Consider the following 18,371-nt stretch of genomic DNA (forward strand, 5'->3'; position numbering starts at 1 on the left):
CTCTTGGACACATCCCAAATTCATTAAACAAAGCTTAAAAAGTTTGTATTAAGACCTCTCCCCTACAAAGGTAGAGCCACACGGCTTTGTGCAAGAGATGCTCTATTCTGTGCACCTTAGAAAGCTAACAAATACACTTAGTTAAACTGTAGACTGACAATCTGCTTATGACAGGCTGAGCAAAAGTGAGCAACTTGCACTTCATGCTGCAGGACAGAACACAACTGAGTCTTAGTATTGAAATGCCTGTGTGCAAATAATAAAACAAATATGAAATTTAAGCCTTTCTACTGCCTTTCTGTTTGTCCCAGAACAGATGGGGTCTTGAGTCCAGCGACTCTTTGAAAAATAAGAAAAATACGTATATATCTGCAGCTCCCATGATTTGACTTAGATAGTTCAGTAATTATTTTGTGCAAACAATCCCCTCAGCATTGAGGAGCTATTTTCACGTTGAGGAGCTGGTTTCACAGCCAGCCCAGCAGGGAAGGAGTTGGTCCTGAATCCTCATCAACCCAGAGTTGTAGCCATCAAAAGCACTTTTCTTCTCTGCCTTCCCCCCTCCACCTCATCGTGCCACCATGGTAACAGCCTTGGCAGTAACTGACCTTTCTGCTGAATTTTAAGTGGTTGCCAATTAAGAAGGTGGATTTTGCAATGAACTTTCTTCACATCAATTTCTTCTGAACACAAGTTGGATGGTAATGATTTAGTTGCTGCAGCTCTGATTTTTTTTATATGACAGAATGACTTAGATATTAAAGGTTAGAGTCCCTGTATCATTCTGTCTCCTTCATCTATGTTTCCACTGGAATAGGAGCTTTTTTTTTTTTTTTTTTTTAACTGGCAGAGAATACAGGAATGATCAGGTGAAGCACACAAGCCAAAAAGTGCCAGTTACAGTAACCCAGTCTTGCTCAGCCCTAGCCCCGATGGACGTACAAGTAACAGCAATTAACTTGTCAAATTCTGTGGTAAACTACAATTTCATGAGAAGTGTAAATTTTAAACTCCACCTCTACAAGAATGACCTGTACATGAAGAATTTATGAGCACTTTGGTGCTCTTTGGAAGAGCCCTATTGACATACCTAATGAAGAAAGCCATACTTACCATGGGAAAGTAAGAGGGCACTTGGCAGTTTAAATCAAAATATGGAATATTTATGTATAAGAACACTCATTAGTCTATAGAATGAGATGTTCTTTGTCTGTGAAATTCAGTCTTCTATTACAGCACATGAGCCTGCCAACGTATCACAGGCATGGCTTGAAGAAAGAAATTGCATCTCTCTTAAATCTGTTACCAAGGACTAAATCAGGACCAAGACATAGATCAGCCTTTTAGGGACCACTGTGGGACATGGTGACCAACCCCAGTGGAAAAGCCCTATACAGTGTGATACAGCTGTAACTAAGGTGTCTGATAACGATGTCTGATGGCTGTTCTGCACCTCATAGTACTGGCTATGATGAAGTGGTATTCATACACAGGAAAGCAGGTTGCAACTCAGATCATTTCATGTGTTTTCCAGTATTGGGTACATATTATTTAACCCCAAATTGCTGAGGCTATGGGGTTTCATACTCAAGACTGGATATGCTCAAATTAAGGTGGTAAGGCAAGTTTCATTTCCATCTGAGTCATGGTTCCACATAAGTACTTACTGTTGTGATGGTAAATGGGAAGGGGATCAGGGAAGGGGAGGATCATAAGAAGCTATCAAAACCTTTTCATCTATTTAAATCTACCTATTATGTTTCTTTTAGGCTTACCATGAGCTGTTAGAGAAACATCGGCAAGCACAGTGGGAACTGGAGGAGGAGGATGACTGTGAGAGCACAGAGGCTGTTGCAGATCTCTACAAGGTGCCACCTCTAGTGATATGTGTCACTTACTAAAATAATTCTGAAAATCCTCTAAACCCACTACACAATGTCAGGCCTCTGGGAGGATTGGGGAATTGCAGGAGATATCATGGCAGCTCCAGGAAGCTAGACTGGCAAGCTGGGAGATGGAGACAGGACAGTCTTCCACGTTAGCTTGCCTTTTCCATTACCTTCCCAACACATTACGTTTCCTAACCTTGTATTAGTCAGAAAATGCCTTTGTGGTCTGCCAAAATGTGCTGCCTGGGTGGCTGACAAGGCTGCAATAACATTGAGAACATACAACGTCTGACGTTACTATGAGGAGAGAGACTTCATTTATGTAGCATAATTATCTCCTCTGCACCATGGTAGGATGATACTATTCTTAGTTAACTTCACTACATCTCCAAAAATAGTTTTCTCATCTCTTTTCCTCTCAGAGAAATTGTTTTGACACTAGTTAGTTCCCTGAAATAAGTTCAGATCTTTGATGTAAGTAGTATTTTTACATTTCTTTATGTTACTGATTTGGAAAATATGTAGATACTTCATGCTTTTGCGTCATCTTTAATTATTTTCTGTCTGCACTGAAAAAATAAGATAACATGATCTACCTGATGAAGCCCAAAACTGTAGCTAGGAGTGACCTTTAATTAGGCTGGAACTAATCGCTTTCAGCTCAACAGGATCCTTGTCATGATTAATTATGACCAGATCAGGGTGTTACAGAAACTCGTAGTCCCTATCACATTAGGGTAAGATACCCACACGATCTTAATTAGCACTAGTCCACATGCACTTTTTCCAATTCAATTGATAGAGAAAATAAAGCTACTGTATTTAGAACAAATAGTTTTGCCATTGTTTTATGTAATAGTGCAGGCAACAGGATATTTGAGAAGAGCTACTGCTTTGGAGAAAGGAAGAGTTTCCTTGGAGGGGTATGCCAGTGCATCAAAGTAGATTAATTGTACAAAGCTATTTAATTTAAGAAAAATCAACGTCTGCTGATATTATTGCGCACAGTCCATTCTCCAGAGTTACTAACTTCTCCACCCCCTTCCTCAATTCACATGAACTCTCTGGAGATCAAACAATTTTTTTTACCCTGCATAGTTCCACCTCATTTGTGAAATTATATTGCTTTCCTTTATTGTGTACTTTGCTCTGGCGACACTAAGATCAGACTGAAAATCCTATTTCTTTCAGCACTGTTAGCTAAGTTTTCTTTTCCATTAAAGAAAAATTGGTTTGGGTGAATTAAGTGTTTCTAGAATTGCCAAGTTGCCAGGAGAGCTGCACAAACTTGAACTGTGCCAATTCACTCAGCTCTAAGCCATTATATTCCATATTACAGCTGCTCTCTTATTCCTAGACCCAAACAAATGCTGCCAGACATGAAAAACTGCAAGTACCATGATCCAACTGGCATCTGTTGAATGAGGATCCACAAATCTTAATTTCCACTTTGTTTCTATACTAAAACATTCTTATTGTGACGTTTAACATAATGAACAACTGCACTTTCTCCCCTTAACCCTAAATACAGATATTACAGACTGTTTTAAGAGAGCAGACTGCTTCTGAATATACCTTGTAAGCAGCATAAGCTAGAAAGAAGAGAAAATACAAATGAGCATAGCCCCACTGTAGGTAAATGGAGATGTTCTGACTTCTACAGCCAAGGGAAGTGCAGTAGTTACACGCTGTCCATTACCTGGTGCATAAAAGCAAAAGTAGCTTTGCCATTAAGGGAAGGAGTTGCATCTCACAACCACAATGCCTTTGCTTCTCTGTCTGCTCCACCACACTTTCAGAGCAGAAATGCACCTTGGACAAGCAGAAGCCTTTCCCCAGGCAGCAGGGCCTTGCCCCTTCACTTAGCTTCTCTGGGTTTCTGCTGGGGAGAAGCTGCTGCTACCAGTGGGGAAGGCAAGATACCCATGGGAAGGCAACAGGGGTTTGAGATACTCCACAATGCAGTGGTGTGATGGCAGCTCAGGTAGACCTAAGCAAGCAAACGTTAAACTAACCAGCTATGTACCAGCAACCCTCACATGGCAAATAGTCAGCACTGCGCTACAAGACCTGTGTCCCACTTGGGTTTGAACCAGCTAGTTTGTAGAACCGGCTGGTTTGGGCACATCTGCGAACACTGCGAAGCTCCATGTTGTCATTCCAGAAGGTCTGTACTTAATGAAGCTTAACTGATACTCATTTGCCTTGCACTCATTTGGAAGGTTTGGACTCTGCTGTTTCTGTTCTACCATGAGCAAGGAAAAGGTTGAATTAAAGATTTGGTTAAACATTCTATTGTTCACTTAATCTCCATATTTCCATATCTACAGTCATGTGTTATTAAGTAAGTTAGAAGGCAAGAAAAGAAGTTCACCAGTGGAGAGTTCTGTTCTGTTGCTTTTTATCATTCCAGTAGAAACAGAAGCCTAGCAATTACTGAAAAATTGAGTGAAACTCTCTAAAGTCAACCTGGCATGCTCCACAGATAGTTGGATGAATATTCCTCAGCCTGTGGTCCACAAGACATCCAAAGATAGACAGCAAGACATTTAAAATAGATGCATTCATACATTTGTAAACACAGTCAGAGTGGAAAGAACTAGAAGTAATTAAATATTTAAGAATTCAGCCCAGTTTTTATTTTGTTGCAAGTGAAAATTAGCCTTGCAAAACTGCACAAAGTAGATATGCTTTCCCACACACACAAGTTAAATAGGTGTTGCATTTAAGGGAAATAAAACTGAGATGTCTTACTACAAGCTAATTACCTAAATCCAAGAGGAGGCAAAGTGTTCCTAAATCACAGTTTCTCCAGAACAAAGATTTAGCAATAGCATCTTATATGCCCCCTCTTCCAAGTAGCTCATACTCTCTACTGGCTCAGGATTAAAGAAATACCACATATTTCTTCTAGGCTGAACAATCTAATGTTGTCCAGTACTCACAGGATTTAGGGTTCCAGACAAGTTCCTGCCTGTGTACCCATTGCCATCTTGACTTTGGTTGGAAACCCCCAGAATTGAAATGAATCACACCACACTTTTCAGATTAATGGCAGCAGAACTCAACCATGGTGGGATTTTTCTGCCACATCCAAGACCTCTATTTTTTTAAGTTGCTTTCAAGGTCTTTGGGGCATCATCAATATTGCAATTTATCAGATAAACACCAATATCCTAGTAAAGAACAGCCATGTTTCAGACAAATGACCATTTGGAGTAACATCCAGTAAGTTCATGTCCTGTAACACCACCAGTGTTAAAGAAATGCATAATATCCTGTTAGCTAGAGTTAGGTCCCATTCTCAGGCATACCTTCAGCTAAGAGCAGTTACTAGCAGCTTTCAAAGCAACTGTCTTAGAGCATACAGGTGCCTCTATCCTATATCAACTTTCTAAACCATCCACCCCCATTTAAGTACCGTATCAAAACTTCCGCTGTGGATGACAAACCAGAATAAATCCTCAAGGAAGACAGCCAGTACAAAGTTCCCAGGGGCTGCACTCTGACAAATTCACTCAACCAAGCCCAGAAGTCCAAGTGCCCAGCTCTTGCCCTAAGCTCATGGTCCTTAGCTGCTATATTTGAAGGCCATTACACCTTTTTTTTCAAGGGAAAAGGACCTAGGAAGGTCTTATATGTGATAAAGGCTTATATGTGATAAAAAGTTTAGGCCCTCCATTCCTCCGTCTGTTGCACGCTAGAATAACTTGACTTATTTCAACAGTTACCTTGGTTTGTCCTAGTATGAGCAAGCAGGGCAGCAAGCCTGACAGTCTTAGTTTCGTGAATAAGTAGAAAGATGACTTCAATGCAAGAGGTGATTTTAAAATAGAAGGAAAAGCTCACCGTGTGACCAAATAGGGAACCAATGAATGTCCTGGGGACAGAAGAAAAGATGTCACTTACCTGTAAGTGCCACTCAGTTGTTGGAGAAGAGCCTTACCTTGTTCTCACAATGTTCTTCTAAGCACTTCTCAAATTTCTATGCCTTTTTTATTTTTTCCCCTTTTGAACAGTTTGTGAGTTCATCAAGATAGATTTATATAACCCTCTAGCACTACTGTAGCCTGCAGTGCTATAGCACATCAAAGAATTATCCAAATTGGTGAATAAATATGTAAAAATGCAGTGATCTGGAAGCTGACTGTGTTTGCATAGAATAATTGAGTACGTTTGTTTTGTGTACACATGAATAAATCAATTAAAATGATTTAACCAAGGTCAATGGAATCTGTTGATGCCTGAAGTGAATGAAGGAGTTATATTTGGAGGATATTGTAGGACTTTTCAGCCATACTAGTGGATTAAAATAGTGCGCTGTAAGTGAATAGTCTGTGTCTAGACACAGGCTCCGTAACTAATTTTTGAAGTGCGAATTGAGGAATGGGGGCAAGTGATTTTGATTATCACAGTATATCATAACTGAAGGAGGAATTGTGTCAGAGGTAATTGAATGGCTCAGCCTAATGTTTTCACAAACACAGTCTGCAGAGTTATCCCATACGCAAGGGATATTGTGCTGCAGTAGCAGTTTTGTATTGGCTTAGGTAGCTTTTCAATTGCAAAGTTCTTACAGTAATTTTCTCTTACGTGGCAGCAAAAGCACACACCCCACACCCCAATATACCCTGTGCTGTTTCTTGTTTCTTCTGATTTCTTGAAAAGATTAATGGCTATCTCCTTGCAAGTTGGTCTCAAGTTTAGCATATCAGATGTTCACCAACCTTTAATCTTTTCTTTCTCCTTCTTTTTTGTGAACTACCTACTTTTTTCAGTAGGGAAATGAGAAGTGAAAAGAGGTTGGTGCTTAATAGTTCATTATTAAGAAAAGACATGCAGATTGCACAAAGGAAATCAATTAACAGCTAGGAATTACATAGTCCATGGTAAGATAATTATTTTTCCTCAGCCTTAACATCAAAACCATAAAACCACACAATTTACTGTCATTTATAATTCCCCTTTGCTGATAGCAGTTCACCAGAATGTTATTTCATTTGACTTGACAGAACATAGAAATGCACAGGAATTTAGACTAAAAGCTATTAAGTAATGAGTATTATCAACAGGCAAGGCAATAAACATTTTATGAATGGGTAAATATGAATGTGAGATTGAAGCAAAGTATTTGATTTTTTTTCCTTTGTTAATAAAAGGGGAAAAATTATTTCTGTCAAAATAAAAAGTACAGAGTCTCAGAGACCTACTTTTTTATTACTTTCCTTATGTAATTTCATTAATATGAGATATGGTTAGGGGTGCTTTTCATGGAGAGGACTGCACTTTTGGGTACCAAAAGCTAGCTTCTTTTCAAGGTGAATTACCCACAGCTTATCTCTGATGGAAATCCATTTCAAGAGACATCCACTTCAAATGCTCACTTTGAAAATTTTGCCCTGTGATTTACCCCAAAAAGGCTGAAAGACAGTGTGATCTAATAGATTAAAACTGTAACTCTTACCATGCGAGCTCAGTCTAGTTGTGGGTTTGGGCACTGATTACATTTGATCTGGTCATTTCAGTTAAAGCTGATACAAGATGCCTCAGATGGGTAGCCTTCATTCTGAAGTTTGCTTCTTGCCTTACTGCATAAGAAATTGTATTGTACCTCTATATGGATTCACAATTTGTTAATAGTTAGATCTAGTAAAGGACATAACCTTATCTACAAAGGCACATTTCTAAAATGGGAGTACAGAAAGAGAAGGTTGAAACTGCCTCCTGAATAAATCAAGGACCAGTGAGGGAACAAGACTGAAATTTAAATGAACCTCCATTTTAAATGTGTGGAAATAATTTTTTTTTTTATTAGCTTGTGCTAAGAAGCTAATGACTTCAATGTCATTGTGTTTTATTGGTGTTAGGATGCTTAAAAGCAGGGTACTGTTTTCATTTTCCAATTAGCATTCCAGATTTATTCACGTGGAAGAGAGAAAGAAGTACATGCAATCAGCTTTTCCCCATTTAGTGTGAGTTTATAATGTGAAGTATCTTCTAGTGGCCAGTGGTGTCCAAGAACGTTTGGAGTATTTATGGGATGCATGATCTGAGTATTGAATTTCTGTCCTTAATAAGATACAATATGTGTTGGGAGATGAATCTCTTACCTCCTAAACAAGTGTCCTAACCATTCAGCTTCTGGAGATACATGCAAGAGTGTTCTACAGCTTTGACCAGAAATTTTAATTATTTTAATGAAATGCTGTTGTATCATAAGTTAACAAATAGCTATCACAAGTTAACAAATAGTTGTGCAGTTGCCTCTTGGAGGTAATATATACTAGTCAGTGGCTGGCATGTAAAATACAGTACAACCTTTCTAAATACATTTTCCTGCTTCACAATTTTACTATTCACTTTATTCTCACCTGCATGTAGGAACCTTTTAATCAGTCGGGTTTGAGAGCAAGCATTAATATGTTCTTTGGTTTTGTAGTGAAATCTGATAAGCTGTGTATTTCCCCTGGTTTTTGACAAAATTATATATTTATTGCCTTGTTTGAAATTCAGATGCACTCAGCATTTTAATCTGAGCCCATTTTATTTCTGCATATACCCCATGGTATTTCTTTATGCTTGATGAATTTCTTTGGAGGTTTTTTGAAAAGCTTTGAGATTGACTGCCAGGTACTACAAACAGGTTCATTCAACACTGCAATCAGCTATTCTATTAATGGAATCAATTTGAATAAGTTTCATTAAGTGAAAGTTCTAAAAACAAGAGGTGGCATATCAGGAAGCTTGTAAGAACTATTTTGTAGGGGTTCTAGTCCAAAAATAAGATCCTGGAAGCAGTAGGATTTCTTAACGGTTTTCTTTTTTTCCTGTGGAAAATAAGCTTTGTAATACGTAGTACACCATCCCTGTTCACAGACAGACTTTATTGCCATTTCAGATCAAGTACATTCCTTAGAGTACGAATAGTTTTGAACTATTTTGTTAGCTTGAGTGGCTTTGGTAGAATTCAATCACATCTGCAGTCTTTCCTAAATGTAAACTTCCCATTCCCCCTACCAAATTTTAAAAGGCCTTTCCACTGCGTTCTTTAAAGTGCTGCATTAAACACAGTGCCCGTCATATTGTACCTGTGGTATGTCTTCTGGGTAGAGCATGCCGTCATGGTAGGGTCTGGGCTGCAAGGACTGCCTGGGGTCTAATGCCCATACGGTCATGGGTTCAGATTAAAGAAGAGCCAGCGGCTAGTGGTTCCTTGAACACTGCAGAGAAGTTAGTATTCTAGTGAGAATTTAGTTAGATAGTCATCACTGACGGTGGTTTATTTTGTGATCCTGGACCACAGATGAGACCACTAAGTGCCGGATTTGTATCCTGCACAGAGAATTTCTAACAGAACTTCAAGGGAAAGTCCTGTTAAAAATCACCGTCCCAGGGACTTACAGCACCTGACCAGGCTTCCTGTCGCTTTGCGTGCCAGTTTGCAACATTCGTGGGATGTAAAGAACATACTGCTTAGTCCTGCTTCCCTTCCATGTATTCCCCCAGTGTTTTCATTTTTAAAGGGACTGTGGTTGTGAAAAACTGCTCCTGGAATTCTAATCCCGCTTTCTTGTCCTTTCATACACCAGTATCAGCAGAGGGCCATGAATTATTTTGCAGACAAATAGTTAAGGACCTTTGAGCTAAAGATAAGTTGGCCCATCACATTAATGAGGTGATGTAGCTTTTTAATTTTGTGGGAACAGGACCTAGTCACATTTTTCCTGGGTAACTATGTACCCACTCTGGTAGTGCCAAAGGTAAGTATACAGTAAAATTTGAAGCTGCAGGGAGTGCAAGCAGAATTCTGTTCACTTGGTCTTTAAACAAAACGGCAGGAAAGCAAGTAACAAAATACCTTCTTTATGTTCTGTGCAAAAGATTTCCTAGTAAATAATAATACAAAGCTGTCAGTGTGCCAGGGAAATGCTATCAGTTCTGCAGCAAAATGTGTTGCAAAGTGATTTAGCTGCCATAGGTGGAACTCTGTTTAAGAGTAGAGTTCCTTAACACCCTGCCTGAGATCTTTTGAGGTTGCAGTAGAAGTGCCACAGTCTCCTCTAGACTGCGTCTGAACTATTTCAGACGCAGGAGAAATTCTTATATCCCCAAACACCGAGTAAAGGCAGGAGAATTAACTTGTCCTGAAAGGCTAGCAAAGCTCAGAGAAGAGGTGGTTTACAGAGATAGAGTGATTGTTCTTTAAATGTTGTATGGGATACAGAGCTTAGAAACATAGGATATTTGAGCTTTTGTTAAACCCCAGAATTTGAGACTTGAATTTTAAAATAAATAGCAGAAGAAGAGAGAATTCAAACAAACCATTTTGCAATAGTGTTGGCAAGCTAAGCCAGGCCCACAACTACACAGATGATTAAGGTAGGAAAAATCCTGCCTCTTGTAACACGAACTAGTAACTATAATAATTAAGAAGTAGGGGAGATCCATCCTTCAGCATAGGATGCACCTGTGTAGCAAATGTTACCCTAATGATACCGTCATGTTCAGATTGAGAGCAATCACTAGAAATGGGAGAAGTGTTACAGAAATGAGGTATCCAATTAATTGTTGGGTCTTTGACTACTAATTCTCATACTTATGCCCAGTACCCAGTTTCAGAAACCTGTAGCCCAATTTACATGAATTCAGAACACTTTGAGATTAAACAAAGATAGTGGGAGCTAGATTCTGAAAATCCTGCATGCTTTAAACATGGTTAAAAAAGGTAAGAGGGTGGGAAAAATCAAGACAGCTCATCTCAAAGGTGTAGTGAACACTTTTGATAGTGTTGTGCCTTGATTTTATCCATAAGAAGAGGTTACTGCAGGGACCTGTTAAGATAAGCTGTTTATTGTTTGTGAAACAGCTAATTAATATGGTGATTAGCATCCTAGAGAGATCCTAGGAGGAAAATAATAATTTAGTATTCAGTGCACAGTTTGGATATTTTACAATAAATGAGAAATATAAAATAAAGATTTTTAAGAAATCTATCCATTTAATGGGTATTGATAAACCTAAACACTGAACAGATAAAGGTCCTGTGGAAACAGTACATGAGCCCCAAATTTATCATTATGGTGGCACAGAATGAGATTTCACATGAAACCTAAGTTCTGGTCATTCTTTATTTCTGAGTTCTTGACTTTGTAATTTAACATCCTCTTTTGTTTTCGGGGGTTTTTTTGTGTGTCTTACTTTCTTTTTTATGGTACCACATCTAGCAGATGGAATGGGCTCTTACACAATACTACATTATACCAGTGTATCTTCCCAAAAAAGACAAGTCAACTACAACTTTTCATGTCTATGAGCTGCAGACAAATGTTTTTGACATATCTCTGTGTTTCTGTTGAGAGGTTCTAGATTTTGATCACTTAAGAGATTGTAATTATACCTATATTTAAATGAAGGCAACAGCTAGAAGACTTGACTTGTTCTTGCAACAGGAATGCTGAAAGGAGTTGTAAAAATATTAGCTGTATTTTAAGGAAAGAAATACAACTGTTTTCAAGAGTGCTAACACTGATTTACAATGAAAGCAAAACCAAGTAGGCGATAAAGCTTTTTGGACTGGTAAGATCATGTGGAACTCACACAAAAATAGCTCTTCATACTGTTGGAGTACCGCAGTGTCCCTGTGACCTTTCCAATGTGATTTTTTTTCTCTTCCACTGGGGAAAGCTACCTGCCCTCACTCCTTCTCCTCAGGGATTGTCTCAAATTGTACCAAGTTTGCAAACACAGTTCGTATCATCACTGTGTAGTTGACAGTGAAATTACGTGTTTTGAACAGACTTTTTAGCTTGGATGCCATCTGACTAAATCACCCAAACTCTTCTTGTGAGTGAAACAGCCTTAGCAATTGAAAACCACTCATATGGGACTAGTTTTAATAAAACTGCCGGAAGATGTTTGTTTTCCTAGGCTTGAACCGCTTCTGCATCAGAAGGAATTTGAATTAATTCTGTCTTTCAGGCATTGAAGAGTGTCATATTTTGGAGCACCAACTATTAACATGAATAATGTCAATTTTGCCTAACTAAAAGCCGTGCTGTCCCTTTTAACTCGTCCTTCTTTTTTGCCTTCATTCATTTCATATCAGCACCTTTGAAAATGTGCCTACGAGGTGTTGTGCTATACCGGATTGTTTCCACAGCACCTTTCAAAATAACTGGTTTTGTAATGCATTGCCATAGCCAGTAAAACAAGATATTCTTTGTACTGCAGTTGCATGTGGGCAGCAGTTAGCATTCAGGGTCTCATGTGCTCATGCCACTATTGCGTTTTAAATGCCCTTGTGTGCCTTGAACCAAAGCATTTAAGTTGTTCCATCTAGAAAACCTGTTTTTTTTAACTCAAGCATTAGTGGCGTTGGATTTTAGCTGTAGGGGTCGGTCGCTGGCCCAGTGTCTTCACTGGGACATGGTTCCCTCGCTGGCATCATGGAGACATGTAACGAAATAGCTCCAAAGGGCCGGGGGGTTCACCTTCTCACCTGTCTCTCTCTGTCCCTCTTTGTCCCTCTGTTAGGAGCTGTACTCTAAAGCTTCCCTTGCTTTAGCGGAGCTGGTGACGGAGCTGTTTCTTCAGACCCTGCCTGTTGTGACCGGCCTCTCTGTAAGAGAATGTGAGCTTCTGAAAGAGGAATGGCAGGAGAATTTGGTCCCTCAGCTGGAGAAATGGGAGGACCACCGCCAGAGACGCTGGAAGCTTTTCCAGGAACAGCTATTGCAAGAAAAAAAAGTAAGACCCGTGTTACATTCTGGGATGCCAGGGTCTAAAAACAGGGACATGGAAAAAAATTATCAAGATACTTATCTGTGCAGAGTATTTTGTCTGTAAATATATAGCCCAGGTCCAGACACAGGTCCAGACTTGGGGCAGGCTGTTTGACCTGAAGTATGGAGTGAATATATGCTGTGCATGTAGGCATAGAGGAGTCAGAGAATAATTACTGAACATCTGTCCTCAGTGTTTGACAGCTTTGTCAGCACATAAATATTTTTTGTCAAGGCTGCTGTGTGATGTCCTCAGCATCTACAGAAGCAGTTCAAAAACACCTTCATCTGGTCTGTTTGGAGAGGGTACCTATGAGTACAGTTTACAGGAAAGGAGGCCTTACAATGATAAGTATTTATTATTAATTTTTATGTATTAATACTGTAATAATTGGAAACATATGATACACACTTTATATAAAACTTACTTGTTATTCCGAGAAGGTGAAGAAACACACATCCAGCTTTCCTGCTCTGTTTGTGCTCAGCATAGGGGGCATTGACACCAGAGGAGAAAAGCAACAACAGTGAATGTGGAGGCAGGTATCTTCAGCATTAGGCTAGAACTCAAATAGACCTTCCATTTATTCATACAATGCTATGTCTCTGTTAACACTGCTTTGAAAACTAACACAATTTAGTCAGAGAAAGACCTTCTCTATACAAAGGTGTGCCCCTTCCCAAGTGTAAGTGTGTGCTGCAACATATAAGAGTAATTGGAGCTTCTTAAATAAAAGGTTGGCAGAGTTCTTTAACACTGGCAAAATCATACTTTTCCCTACCCTCATTCTTCAGAGTGCGTGGACAATGCAGTACATGGTTAATAACTTACTGAGTCCCTAATTATTATACACTGCTATAAGGTGTTTAACTCTTCCAACCCACTTGTATTTAGGGTTCTTCCATGAAACCCTGTGATTCAGGAAACTGGGCTTCCTACTAAATCTGGTAGAGTGGTTTGCTGACCAGTGGTCACTGGTCAGAACACCCTTGGGAATACAAAAGTAAAATTATTCATTGGAAATTCTTAGCCATTTCCTTTTTTTCTTCTCTGTTTTCCTTAATCTGGAGTTACACAACATGCACCTCCCTGATCATTTTATATTTACTTTATTGTAAGTCACCTGTTATGTCAACTAATTTGAAAAACAATTCTGCTTGCCTCTGCTGTTTCTGTGTCACAGGGATATCTAGCAAACTAAACTAAAATATGCTTGAGATGACCACTGATGCCAGTGAGTCTGCTCACATGCTTTAAATTAAGATTGGGCATTTGTGTTTTCTAGGACTGCTGGCTCGCATTTAGTGTTTGAATTTGGCATACCTATACCTTCAGTGTTTAGTGAAACAATGTCTGACCTCAACGTTTTTTATTTTGCCTCTTTTTATCAAGGATTAGATGCAATACCTGACTTGGCAAGCTTAAACCTCTAGGTTGCTGTTTGTTTTCACATTCACCGAGGGTTCACAAATTGCCTGTCCTTGTATGTGATTGACCTGAGCAGTCTGATCTAGTAGGTGAACTACAAGTACGTCCCATAGTGCATGGAGCCCAAAGCACCGTGGTGGTACCTGCTGTCATTAAGAAAGAACCACAGTCAGAGAAGGAGGAGGTGCTGGTGTGCAACTTAGGATTAGTCCCAGAAGTCCGAGTGCATGTTAGGGCTCCTCTGCTCTGGTCTTCCCACTGTCCCATTGGACCTCAGCCATCGTTCAGGGCTGGAGAGGATGGATTTTAACAGCCAGGAGGCTCTCCACAGAGGGGGAGATCTCAGGTCTGAAGTTTTGTTCCAAAAATGCTGTTTATGCATTCCTCTGTTACTATCATTGGGCATGGTATTGAGTGGAGAAACCACTCCCTGGGATTTTTTCTCAAGGGATTAGTTCATCTCCAGCGCTCAGTTGCTGGATAATAGCTCTTCGGGCAGCACTGTATGATGGATTCATTGTATGTAAATTCAGATGCTGCAGTCATGCCCAAGCATAGGTTATTTAAATTAGAAAGTTAACTTTTCATCACTTTCAATGTGCCATAGCATTCATAATATAAAGCAGATGACTTTCTAGCTGAAAAAAAAAAAAGAATAAAGCATTTGCTGACATCATTAACAGTAATTACTGAGCTATAGAGGAACTCACTTAGCAATGACAGAGCTCTCACATTGGTCTCTGGGTCACCAGCACTGCAGTTAGGCCTTATTCAATATAAAAATTTCCTGCGCAGCAGACAGAGCTGTCCTAAGGACAAGTGATTCTGCGGGATAAATTCCTAGAAGAGACAAGGGTTTCTCCTAGTGGGAAAATGTGTGATTCGTCAAGACAATATTCTTTGCAGGAGCTTAAGTAGCTTTTTTAACTTACTGCGTGTGGCTTTTTGGAAGTGGTTTGAACTAAACTGGAAAAAAGTCTGCTATATCTCCCAAGAGAGCATGCACGGAGATAGCTATTCCACCAAAGCTAGGCTGGCAGATTTTCCTGTATAAATGAGTCTGAAAAACATCACACAACTCACTATATTATGTTCAAATCCAAAGTGCATTTCTTGGCCCTTTCCAAGCATAAATGCAGCAGCATGCACTTTTAAGCAATAACCTGACACTTGCATCCTACAAAAAGGAGCACTTCGTTTCCACCTTAAGAAAAGAAGAAGAGAGATCAGACACTTGTGGGAGGTGATCGTGTCATTTAGGAGGTCCCATAGATGTAACAGTGCTGAATATGACAGCAGATCCATAAATCAACATTCATATTGACAGGCCTTTTAATTTATCAGGCATTTTCCAGCAGGAGATAGGTCTTTTCATCTGCCTCTTTTTAAATGTACTATACTAAGAGTTACATAGTCACCTGCTTTACAGACTTGGGAAGTCTAACGCCAGAAGGCTTTTCACAAGGTATTTATGTGTGCTTTTCAAGGTGGCTCAAAAAGACATTTTTCCCATTTCCTTGAACCACTTTTTTTTTTTAATTCTCTTTCCTAGCATTTATACATATCTGGAATATGACATCCTTTGGGGGAACAGAATCTCTTTTACAGATGAAAAGAAAAAGTCAGCTTCATATTTAACTTTGCCTTATACACTTGAGGATGTAAGAGAGGCAAATGGGAATAAATGACTAATGAAAATAAATTTTGAGCATTTTCCCACATAGCCCCTACCTCCTGATTTCTGTAGACAAGCTCTCCTGTCTGGGCAGCAGTTACGGGGAGCAGACTGCTGCGCCAGGCTGAGGTACTTGCTTGGCATTCAGCGTGCATCGCACCCCATCTACAGGCTGTTAGGGAGAAATTGCTTTCCTTCTATTTCCTGAATAATCTGTGCTAAAAATGTCAAACTGAGAGCTGCAGAAAAAAGAGTGAGCTTACTTGGGTCTAATTTGCTGTTGTATCTGAGGTCTAACTCAAAATATTTTATGGGTTTCATTACCTAAGAAAGGCATATTCCTCACCTTTATTGCCAGAGAGTAATACTTAACCTTAGCGGTGCTCCAGAAGGTCTTGTAATGGACTTGTTGCCAGGAAGCAAAACACCGAGAAGCTTACAGAGTAACAATGGGATGAGGAGATTTCTGTCCATTCCCACATCATTGGTGGACACCCAGAAAGCCGAAGCGGCGTCTCCTTACCAGTTCTCACATGGTGTGCCTTTTATTGCTTTCTCTTTGGTTTATACTCATTTTTTCATAGCGATTGCAATGAGCCTTCAAGAAGCCAGGCATTCCTCGGAGCTTTACTCCCCCATTTACCATGCTTTTGACAGTGGTTTTACTGGTTAAATGCAGATATCGGAGAGCCTGAGCTCTGTTCCAGCCACTGAATCTGTGAAGCAGCATGATTTTCTCCACTCTGTACTGACCTGTCTCCGAGCAAAGTAAGGCTGTTCCCAAGAACAGGAAAGCTTGGAGAGACACCTGGCAACTTAATCCAGCGCTGGAAGATCAGTGCAGCACAAAGTCTGACCTTTCCACCTGGCTTAATGAAATAGTTGTCTCTGTTTTGCTGGTTTTCAGCCATATGCCAGCAGCCTCAAATTAAGATTCCTAGAGGATCTTTGCTGCTGCATTTGTGCCTGGATGTGTGAGTTCTTCTAGTATTTCGGAGATGGAAAATACCCAGCCCATCCCAGTGAGCTGCTGAAGTGTTGCTTCCAATAAAACACATAATATTCTGCTTATTCCCAGCTGATCCATCCCTTCTTGATCATATTCCTAATGGCCTTTTTGAGACAAAACACTGGTTTAGTATTTGGTCCAAATCTCAATCTTCTTTCTTTATCGTCCCATCTTAAATGTGTAGTAATCCCCCTCCTTTCCTCTTTGTTCTCCTACTACTTATATGGCTAATGTACTTCTACTGTTCAGTTTAATAACTGTGCACCGGGGGGATTTTCTGCTGTATTCTCAGCTTTCTATTGGTCTCAGGGAGGTGAAGAGACCTTTTATAAATTGTGCATACAGCTTACCTTAAATGCACTTGCAATGGAAAAGGTGACTCATTCTTTTCCTTTAAAAGAAGCTCAGATCACTACTACAGAACTAGGCTATTTCTTCATAAACAGAAGTAAACAACGACTACAGTCCCTGTCTTTGTTTTAATTCTGAGTGCCTCTTTGGATAGGGTATACTGACAGCAGCAGAGGTGCTAGGTTTTGGTTTCTTGGCTGCAATATTATATCATTTACCATTGCAATTGTAATTCAGAAAACATTTCCTGTCTTCTGTGTCATGGTGGTCTATATGCCCTGATGCTGTTTGACAGTAAGTGTGCAGAGAGGCCCTTCAAGAGCAACGTCTCAGTCAATAACCAGGTCTCCAAAAACGAAGGGAAGCCACATCCGAGCCACAGCCAGTATCTCATTGAAAATGAAAATACTTCTGGAAAGTAAAAGGTAGTTTTCAGCCTTTCTTTTAACTGCTGAAAGAGACATTAAAATACACAATGCAACGGATCTACGAGGCATATACAGAGAGGTGTGAAACACTAGGAAACCATATCCAGAGCTGCTAAAGGGAAATACTGATACCGGTATTACTGCAAGCTTTTGCCGTCTGTCATGATGATACCTGGAGACCTGATAAACCTTAATTTGACACTTGCAGCATGCAGTCAGAGAAGGCACTGTGCTCAGCTGTGCTCTGTGATTTTGAGAATCGCCTAGACTCAAATCAGTTGAGGTCTGGCTACACAGGTACGTCTTGCGGCTCTTGCCGAGAGCAGCCTGGTGCCCTCCCCGGCACCACACAGACTTTTGGGCTGTGCTCCTCACGCTCAGCTGCACTCTTCCCATCTGTCACCTGTTGTTGACCGCCTGTCTGTCCTTCGCAGGCATCCTGCTCAAGAGCATATGTTTTGGTAAGGTTTTCTGCATGGAGAGGGGTCAACTAGGTGTGTTGCTGTGTATACTACAGAGAAGGCGCTATCCAAGAAAGAAATATACTTCTATTTTAAAGCCAAAGGTGGTGTGGTTTCTTCTGTTCTGCACTTCCCAGCGGAGTTCATTCTGTGCTCACAGATAAAGCCTCTCCTGCACAGATCGCTGCTTCCCAAGGAAAAGACTATTAAAGCCAGTAGGAAGGCCCAGTACCACTCCTAATTCCTAACACTAACAATTGTGCAATTACGCATCTAATGCTTTGCTAGACATACTGATCTAGTGAAACCTTGCTGTCTGCAGTAATAGAAAATTTAGTCCCTCATGTT

The 18,371-nt window shown here is 40.0% G+C and overlaps 1 protein-coding gene across 1 annotated transcript in view; it reads left to right on the forward strand.

Annotated features, from left to right (window-relative positions):
- Positions 1-18,371, forward strand: part of EVC (Ellis van Creveld syndrome) — a 51,514-nt gene that overhangs the window by 18,395 nt on the left and 14,748 nt on the right. Inside the window, exons 10-11 of the mRNA XM_010583463.1 lie at positions 1,770-1,868; positions 12,423-12,635. Coding sequence (XP_010581765.1) covers positions 1,770-1,868; positions 12,423-12,635 — 312 coding nt within the window. The remainder of the gene's footprint in view (positions 1-1,769; positions 1,869-12,422; positions 12,636-18,371) is intronic.

This window comes from Haliaeetus leucocephalus, unplaced genomic scaffold, assembly GCF_000737465.1.
Source record: "Haliaeetus leucocephalus isolate CR32 unplaced genomic scaffold, Haliaeetus_leucocephalus-4.0 Scaffold906, whole genome shotgun sequence".
Lineage (NCBI taxonomy): Eukaryota > Metazoa > Chordata > Aves > Accipitriformes > Accipitridae > Haliaeetus > Haliaeetus leucocephalus.